Source organism: Neoarius graeffei, chromosome 13 (assembly GCF_027579695.1).
Source record: "Neoarius graeffei isolate fNeoGra1 chromosome 13, fNeoGra1.pri, whole genome shotgun sequence".
Classification (NCBI taxonomy): domain Eukaryota; kingdom Metazoa; phylum Chordata; class Actinopteri; order Siluriformes; family Ariidae; genus Neoarius; species Neoarius graeffei.
The window spans coordinates 46,597,595-46,607,275 of NC_083581.1; the positions used below are offsets into that span (position 1 = coordinate 46,597,595).

Consider the following 9,681-nt stretch of genomic DNA (forward strand, 5'->3'; position numbering starts at 1 on the left):
CAGTCAAAGAAGAAACGGACCAGCAATGCTCAAGCAAAAAGGAGAAGATTGGAGGTAAACATTTTTACCTATATACCTATACCTTTATAAATAGTATAATGCCGTGGATGGCAGGCTAATGTGGCTTACCGGCGCACTGTCAAGTAATCGTTCCCTATATCCACTAGTGAGGGCGGTTTAATTATTCTTCAAAAGGGCTCTTAGTATTACAACAAAAGTAAGAATTTATCATAACTACCAGGATAAATCGTTTGGCCGTGAGTCTTGTTGAGGTCCAGGGTCACCGTGATCAGAGTCGGCCGAGTCGCTGTCCGATTCCAAGGCTGCACGGTCAAACCAGTGAGCCACATCCACCAATTGCTTTGCAACGGCCATAGGTTCATACATATATGATTTCACCTCTCGATATTCAATTTGAAGAGTTCCTACTTCAAAATCGCTGTCGCTTTCAGATATTTTACACAACCTCTCATGACCAAAGTCTGTACACCAGGGCTTTACATTAACTTTTTTGCTTACCGGCCACTGTGGCTAGTGGTTTTCCCAAGTCACTAGCCAGTTAGCCTTTTCACTAGCCACAATTTTGTTGCCAGGAAATCACAGTTTTTTTCTTCACCATGATACATTAAAGTTCAGAAGATCTAGATTTAATTATGAATGGCAGCTTATAATGTATTTCTACAGTAGCACTCAAGTATTCAGTGCTGTTAAGGTAGCTCCCTATATGAAAACATGCAACCAATTCAGACAAAAATATAAACAGAGTATTCTGTTTATTGAACTCAAATTCAAGCCCCTTACAATATGAAATATCATATAATATGAAAAATAACATTCAGTACAACTGAATTGATTCTAATATTAAAAATCCAATTCAAAACATTTATCATTGAAAAACATTTGATGTTTTGATATGCAAGTATTATGTGTATTATCAAGTATTATTATGTATATTATGTATTATCTATTAATAGTGTGTGTGTGTGTATGTGAACATGTGTAGAGAGAGACATTAAATGTCCTCATTACATTCATCATCAGATGAGTCTGAATGGTCCATGAAAAATGGTCTTCGTGACCTGAGGCTTCCAGCAGGCCATAAGTTGATAGCTGGGGCGGGATCAACTTCTTTCCAATCACGTGAATGTTTCTAAACAGCAGCTCCATCCTCTCCAGCTCAGCCACTTCATGACAGCCAGGGACTGAAAGCAATGCTGTCCTGTAGTGAACCAGCCGTCATCGCCTGTTTTGATGTTATAGTACCGATGTGTGCATTTGACTTTTCATAGTCCTTTATAGTTTCGAGTTTAAAATTACTGGTGCCTGTCTTTGCCATACTTTCTACAGTCTTCGCAGTACAGGGTATTTTCGGTTTTGCTATGAACTAGCCAATCTCGCCCGAACTTCCATTTGTCATTGAACTGTCTTATCTTCCTATTAGCGTCTTGTTCATCTCCATGGCTGTACCCAGCTCTGAGGCCCCCACGATCCGGACCTCAGTCATTTTTAAGAGCTGAAAATACATTTGTACACTAAATATTCAACTGGATTAAAAAAAATAAAGAATAACATTAAAACGTCTCCATAAAAAGTGCATTATGTTAAACGCTGATTCTGTCTTCTGTGTCTGTTTCGTGTGCGTGGCTCTTAGACCAAGAACACAAAAGTGAATGAGCACGTGACTCGGTAGAGGAATGCAGTGCAGGAGACACGTGGTTTCCATGGTAACCATCAGCGCACTTTCATCAAGCTGTTAAATTGACATTTTCAAAGCAGCACAGTTGTAGCCTGCCTTGTTTGTCTCATCTCATTATCTCTAGCCACTTTATCCTGTTGTACAGGGTTGCAGGCAAGCTGGAGCCTATCCCAGCTGACTATAGGTGAAAGGCGGGGTACACCCTGGACAAGTCGCCAGGTCATCACAGGGCTGACACAGACATGGACAACCATTCACACTCACATTCACACCTACGGTCAATTTAGAGTCACCAGTTAACCTAACCTGCATGTCTTTGGACTGTGGGGGAAACCGGAGGAAACCCACGCGGACACGGGGAGAACGTGCAAACTCCGCAAAACTCCCATGGCCCTCACCAGCCATGGGGCTCGAACCTGGACCTTCTTGCTGTGAGGCGACAGTGCTAACCACTACACTACCGTGCCATAGAGTGGAAAGTTTCAACTTATGTTTGCCTTGGATAACTTTGCCCAAAACATGGTGTATACGGATTTTTTTCCCAGAATTTTTTTTTTGTGTAGGCGTAACGGATGCCAGATTGTTAATGTATCTTACAGTGGTGCTTGAAAGTTTGTGAACCCTTTAGAGTTTTCTATATTTCTGCATAAAAATGACGTAAAACATCATCAGATTTTCACACAAATCCTAAAAGTAGATAAAGAGAACCCAGTTAAACAAATGAGACAAAAATATTATACTTGGTCATTTATTTATTGAGGAAAATGATCCAATATTGCATATCTCTGAGTGGCAAAAGTATGTGAACCTTTGCTTTCAGTATCTGGTGTGACCCCCTTGTGCAGCAATAACTGCAACTAAATGTTTCCGGTAACTGTTGATCAGTCCTGCACACTGGCTTGGAGGAATTTTAGCCCATTCTTCCGTACAGAACAGCTTCAACTGTGGGATGTTGGTGGGTTTCCTCACATGAACTCCTTGCTTCAGGTCCTTCCACAACATTTCGATTGAATTAACGTGAGGACTTTGACTTGGCCATTCCAAAACATTAACTTTATTCTTCCTTAACCATTCTTTGGTAGAATGACTTGTGTGCTTAGGGTCGTTGTCTTGCTGCATGACCTGCCTTCTCTTGAGATTTAGTTCATGGACAGATGTCCTGACATTTTCCTTTAGAATTCACTGGTATAATTCAGAATTCATTGTTCCATCAATGATGACAAGCTGTCCTGGCCCAGATGCAGCAAAACAGGCCCAAACCATGATACTACCACCACCATGTTTCACAGATGGGATAAGGTTCTTATGTTGGAATGCAGGGTTCTCCTTTCTCCAAACATAACGCTTCTCATTTAAACCAAAAAGTTCTATTTTGGCCTCATCTGTCCACAAAACATTTTTCCAGTAGCCTTCTGGCTTGTCCATGTGATCTTTAGCAAACTGCAGATGAGCAGCAATGTTCTTTTTGGAGAGCAGTGGCTTTCTCCTTGCAACCCTGCCATGCACATCATTGTTGTTCAGTGTTCTCCTGATGGTGGACTCATGAACTTTAACATCAGCCAATGTGAGAGAGGCCTTCAGTTGCTTAGAAGTTACCCTGGGGTCCTTTGTGACCTCGCCGACTATTACACGCCTTGCTCTTGGAGTGATCTTTTTTGGTCAAGCACTCCTGGGGAGGGTAACAATGGTCTTGAATTTCCTCCATTTGTACACAATCTGTCTGACTGTGGATTGGTGGAGTCCAAACTCTTTAGAGATGGTTTTTTAACCTTTTCCAGCCTGATGAGCATCAACAATGCTTTTTCTAAGGTCCTCAGAAATCTCCTTTGTTCGTGCCATGATGCACTTCCACAAACGTATTGTGAAGATCAGATTTTGATAGATCCTTGTTCTTTAAATAAAACAGGGTGCCCACTCACACCTGATTGTCATCCCATTGATTGAAAACACCTGATTCTAATTTCACCTTCAAATTAACTGCTAATCCTAGAGGTTCACATACTTTTGCCACTCAGAGGTATGTAATATTCGATCATTTTCCTCAATAAATAAATGACCAAGTATAATATTTTTGCCTCATTTGTTTAACTGGGTTCTCTTTATCTACTTTTAGGACTTGTGTGAAAATCTGATGATGTTTTAGATTATATTTATGCAGAAATATAGAAAATTCGAAAGGGTTCACAAACTTTCACACACCACTGTAGTTACATAGGCTGCATGGTTAGGGTATCTTTTGTCCTCATTGCTTGGGCCAGATCAAACCATTAAACAAGCTTAAATTATTCTTACTCTTGCCACGTGATTTTTTTTTTCAAAACTGATGATATTCAGTTCAAACACCATTAAAAGTAATTTCAGGAATTGATCTCTTGCGTGATGTGTAATTCACCCCTCTCATTTAAATATGTCGAACATTTTTCTGCGCGCTTTGTGCATCACGGACCTTGGTGATTTTAAAATGCTGCTCCGGCCCTGATCATCTCTGCCCCTTTTTCCCTGAGCAGCAGGGTTTGAAACTCCAGCTGTGTGCCGCCACATAGTGCGCTTGTCAGTCGTCAGCAATTTTGTTGCTTCATTCATTAACCGCAGGTTACTGTATCATTGATTTTATATGAGACGTTAAAGTACGTTCTCAACAATTCTAACGTCAATGTTTATGCAGGTGCTCATGGGAGTTTTAGGCATGTACTGTAATATTACATTGCAATAAGTTTATTATATCAGATGCCTTCAGAGAAAACTACAATTAAAATATGTCATACCACAGAATAAACCACCCGACAAACTGGCTAGTGGGACTAAAGTTATTACCCACCAAAGCCGAATTTTACCCACATTTGGCGGGTGCTAATGTAAAGCCCTGCTGTACACGTGCTCGGTTTGCAAGTAAACACAGAACTGCTCCCAGTCTGTTTACCTTGAATGACATCATGATGATGGTCCCCTGGCAGTAAGTGCGCGTAAGTGAGATGCAAACAAACCTTCAGAACTTGTGCAAACCAGTATATTTTAAGAGTTTTATTCAATTTTAGGGTGCAAATGAGACACCAGGAAGATTGAATTTGCTTTTTGGGTGGCTGTTCTAGAAAATAAAGTTGATATTCTACATTCCACCTCCAACCCTTGCCTATGACCTTTAATACCTGGATTATGTGATCTTTCCAACAGTGGCACTAAAACCTTTTATTACGTCATTATTTTCTGCTATAGTGTAGGCTGATAAACATGTGCAGAAACCACCACATTGAATTTATGCGACTGTAGCCCAATTATTTAGTAAAAGAACACTAGAATTTGTCAGTTATCATGTTCAAGTTAATGAAAAGGGGAATTTCAACTGTATACATTAAGGAACAATTCCATGAGATCTCCCATTAGTCACATACTACAATAGGAAGGAGAAACTGGTTTCACTGCTGCATTTTACAGCTCCTTTTCAACTGATCATTGAGTCAGTTGAATCAAAGTCAAATGCACTGATTAGGTAGTTAGCAACATGGCACAAGTCAATGTACATCATGTCTGTTCTTGCCCTGTTTCTGAAGATTTTTGCTTATGTATAGGGACTGCTGTATCCACTGACTCAGGCCCTGTCCACACAGCAACGGATTCAGGTGAATCTGATAAAATTTATTGTTTCGGCCTGGCGTCCACACGGCGCTGGCGTTTTGGGTGCCCCAAAACGATATTTTTTGAGACTGGTTTACAGAGTGGAAAAATCTGGCAACGGTGCCATTGCGAAGTCGTCTGGATGAGTAGAACGGATTTGTTTACGATGACATCACAACCACATGACTAGAACAAGCAGCACGCCAGGTAGAAGGGGTTTATGTGCATGCGTCCTACTTCTATTGTTCTGGTGTCTCCGATGGGACCATCTTACAGTGCACGTAGAGGTGTGGCATGTATATTGCATCGTTTTCAGCAAGCGTTGCGATATGTACCTGATATTTTACTGATCCGTTACCCATGTGCACGTGAATTTTTTTTTTTCACCTGCTTAAAAAAAAAATAATCTCTCGGTGCCGTTGTGTGGCTGTAGCCTCAGTAACAGTGGTTTATCTATTATTTATTCTAGGCCAAAAATTATGCTAGTGCTGAGAAGCAGCACCTGGTGAGACTTCTGGGTTACACTTCAAAGTGTACACCTTGCAGCCTACAAACACCACTCCTCAAACTACAATTCCCACATACTCTGCTGATAGCATTAACCACACACCCGTTTTCACTTTGGACATTTACCTTATTTAAACCCTGGCTTATTATATTTTCCATGCTAGTTGTGTCCCTCACTTCTGAGGAGTTTTCATGCTTTTTTGCTTCAACTATCCTGGGTAGATAAAAGGTGGACACTTGCATCAGTCATCACACCTCAACCATGGTAAGATATTAAGGACAACCGCACACCATAAACTCACACACTCAGTCATTTCACAATACATTTTATTATGTTCTCTAACAGTAACATTTGTTCATTTCAGCATCAAAATAATCCAAAAAAAAAAAACTAAAACAAATGCCTGAGATGCTCCACCCATTCCATAAGGAGTACCATCCAATCAAACTGACAGGGGCTGAATCAATTAATCACTGCAGCATGCTCTCCCGATTGAGTGAAGTGAATATGCTGGAATTGCTTCGATGTGTGTATGCAGTCTATCTGATCAACCAAGCAACACAACTGCCCGCATGCAGACTCATCTTCACTTGTTGCTCAATCTAAGAGTGTGAGTGTGTATGTATGTATGTGTGTGGTGTGTGTATGTATGTGTGTGTGTGTGTGCGCGCGCAGGAGAAAGAGGGGGTTCAGAAACCCAACTGCCGGAGGTGCTCAACAATCTTGAAGACATGAGGATTGACGTGTCCTCCAGTACCACCTTTCTTTCCTCGAGCTATAACTAGAGCTGTGAGAGAGAAAGAGATTATTAACCTCTGAACACTTCAAAGAGAACTGAGGGTCAAAGTTCATTTATCAACTCAAGAAAACTACAGCAATTACCATGGTAGCAGCAAAATCAACTCCAGTATCATAGTGAACAATGGTCAAGTTTACATAATTCTAGTTACAAGTTTTAGTTTAACTTAATACATGCATGTTGATAATATTGCAGTTTGTACTGCTTTAAAGGATTATTGCTTTTATTACAGGTATGTCCATCTACATTTTTAAGCCAAATTTAGGGAGTGATTGCTCAGTGATTAAGGCTCTGGGTTTTTGGTCAAGCTCCATGGCTGTATTATGGCTGACCCTGTGCTCCGACCCCAACTTCCTAGCAAGTTGGGGTATTTAACTGTGCTGTAATGTGAGACAAATAAAGGCTTCATCCTCCATCTTTTGGATTGCCTTGAGCAACTGGCAAGAATTTCCTTCAAGATCAAGGTTTCTTATTTTAACTCATTCCATCTTCTCAAAGGTCCATAACAGCAAAACCTCCATTAATCTACTTTAGTCCCATATGACCTTTAGTATATTGTGGAAGCAATACTTTAGTTGTGGAAGAGTAATAACCACACTAAGCATCACCCAGAGGAGAATGGGTTCCCTTTTAAAATTCTTGTTCCTCCCAAGATTTCTTCATGTTTCTGTAAAGCCGCTCTGTGTCAGTATCTACTAATGAAAGGGCTGTAGAAATAAAATCTAACTGATTAGTCTACAAGAGTAAATTAGCAGAGTCCCCCTTAGACTACTCTAGTCCCCGTTCATCTGTGCTGGGGACTGCTCTGGAGCCCCCGAGTTGGTTGCTGAGAAAGGATGTTGCACAAATTGCTCAAGAACAGACAACACGTCACATCCACTGCAGACCCTACTGGCCAGAGAGCAGCGTGTCTTCAGTTGGAGGCTCCTTCAACTCTGCTAGAACAAGGACCACCTACATGAGGTTTATCCTCTGAGTGGCAATGCACAATAATACATTCTACATTTAACATGCACACTTGGAGCTATATCTTAGATTCTATTTTAATTTCATTATATTTTGTCCAGTAATAAGACTTGCAAATACTGATTTTACCCATCTTTTACCTAGTTCCCCATTAATCTACTCTTAGTCCATGTTAAAATTGGTACATTAGTAAAGTCCCCACTATTCAAAAAACAGTTAGGAAAGGGTGGTTAAGAAAGGTAGCAGTTCTTTTTTTTTTTGCACTTTGCAGTGAAGGGTTTCTGCACCCTACAGTAATAAAGTGTGGATCTGTGTTGTGTTACCCTTATGTGATTGGCCAACAGTGATGAATAAGGGATCAGGGTCTTTGTCTGTGACCTTCATTTTCAGGTCGAGGGTGTGGGCATCGGGGTCATCCCTCACAATTGCGCACTTTTTGCCCGCTAAGGTCGCGCCATTACAAAACATGTCACCATGGGAACCACAGAGTGCCTTCACCTCAGATAACTAGAGAGAGAGAAAAAATAAAGTTTTATTATGAGAATTTGAATTTGTTACAGTACACGTTGCAACATGTAGATGGAATTTTTGCAGAATCCCTGCCAAGCTCAGAACAGGCATTCCGAATGTAGTTTCAAGTCTCATCATGTTCAGGGAGCACTGCGTCATTTAAAACCCAACAAGTACACACCCACAGCGTCCACAAGAGAATAAGGGAGAAAACACTGCTTAAGGCAACACACAAGAAATTATGACTTACCTGATGCACAAGCATGAGAATGCAGTGCGTTAAAAAAAAAAAACCCTCACTCCTGCACTCAGTCAATAAACTACAGTGTGGTCATCATGGCAGTACAAGTTCTCTCTCACACACACTACAGTCAAACTACATAAACAATTCAGGTCAGTAAACACACGCGCTACTGATTGGAGTTTTGTGCATGCTCAACCGGAAGTGAGTCACACCCTCTTCAACCCCGCTTACACTACTTCCTGCTTTTTAATTCGTCCGTGACCAAAAAAGGAAGCTTTCTGGCTACAGAACTCACAGCGCGCACACAGAACCACTCAATTTAATGGGGGGGGAACAAACAAACAAACAAACAAACCAGTCCCATTATCCTGGACACTCGAACCAGTGGCACTGGCGCGCGCACAGTGTGGAACTTAGAGTCGGGTCGATAGAAAATAGTTACACACGATTACAGCGAAGCGCGCGCGCACACGTAACGTCTCTGTGCTCACTCAGCTCATCACGCGCAGAGCGGAAGCAGCTCAGCTCAGCCCCCCCGCGCCTCTCCATCACGCGCTATACAGCAGGAACAGTTAAAAGTTAAACCGAGCAGGTGCGCTCCTTAACACGCCGCGCTTATACTGCAACTGGATAAATTGTTAGCATTCAGCTTCACGCGCATGTTAGTTACTTGCGGTGTGTGCGCACGTACGTACCGAGAGATTCCTCAGCCAGCCGGTCTCACACGATGCCCACACACTCCCATCGAGCCCGATGATGGAGGCGTCCTCCACCCCATCGTTACTGAGCAGATTAGTGATGTAGTCTTGCCAACTCATCTTTCAGTCTGGTTGTGTTTTCGGAACTTTAACAGATAAAGAACCGTGAACGCGGAAGTGAAAATGATGAATTGAGCGCGCGCTCGAATCCTCCTCCTGACTTTCAGCAAAGCCGCCGCGATGCAAAAGTAAAGTACTAGGAAGTTCCTGAGTTTTATACTGCACGCGCAGTTCCGCGCGCACGCCCTACCCTACCCTACTTCGGGGGGGTCACTTCCGCGTGCGCCTGCGCACAGACAGACAGACACACACACACAGAGTTTGTAAAGATGAAAGCTGTCTGTCTCTGTAGCGTCAAATAACCCGAGCATAAATTCCGCAGGGAAAAGCAGGCGCGCACACAGAGTCTCTTTCTAAGTAAAACGTGCATGAGAGTGATGATCAGAATCTAAACACTGTATATGTATACACAGTACCAGTCAAAAGCTTGGACATTCAACAAGTATTCAGCAACTGTACTAATCCATATTATGTCAAGAACCGCTCAACTAAGTAAAGAGAAGCAACAGTCCATTATTACTTTAAGAC

The 9,681-nt window shown here is 41.8% G+C and overlaps 1 protein-coding gene across 1 annotated transcript; it reads right to left on the reverse strand.

Moving 5' to 3' along the window:
• Positions 1–6,125: 6,125 nt before the first annotated feature.
• pfn1 (profilin 1) lies at positions 6,126–9,301 on the reverse strand. Its single transcript, XM_060937878.1, has 3 exons — positions 9,031–9,301; positions 7,905–8,088; positions 6,126–6,603 (listed from the first exon to the last, which is right to left on the reverse strand). The coding sequence occupies exons 1-3, from the start codon at positions 9,151–9,153 to the stop codon at positions 6,506–6,508; spliced, it is 405 nt and encodes a 134-aa protein (XP_060793861.1). The 5' UTR covers positions 9,154–9,301; the 3' UTR covers positions 6,126–6,505.
• Positions 9,302–9,681: the final 380 nt, after the last annotated feature.

Bases quoted from the DNA above. Each gene is read 5' to 3' on its own strand.
- pfn1 (XM_060937878.1), bottom strand. From the start codon at position 9,153: ATGAGTTGGCAAGACTACATCACTAATCTGCTCAGTAACGATGGGGTG. The intron at 8,089-9,030 runs GTACGTACGTGC...CTCTCTCTCTAG, and splicing joins GCTGGCTGAGGAATCTCTCG to TTATCTGAGGTGAAGGCACT. The intron at 6,604-7,904 runs GTAACACAACAC...TCTCTCTCACAG, and splicing joins TGTTGGCCAATCACATAAGG to CTCTAGTTATAGCTCGAGGA.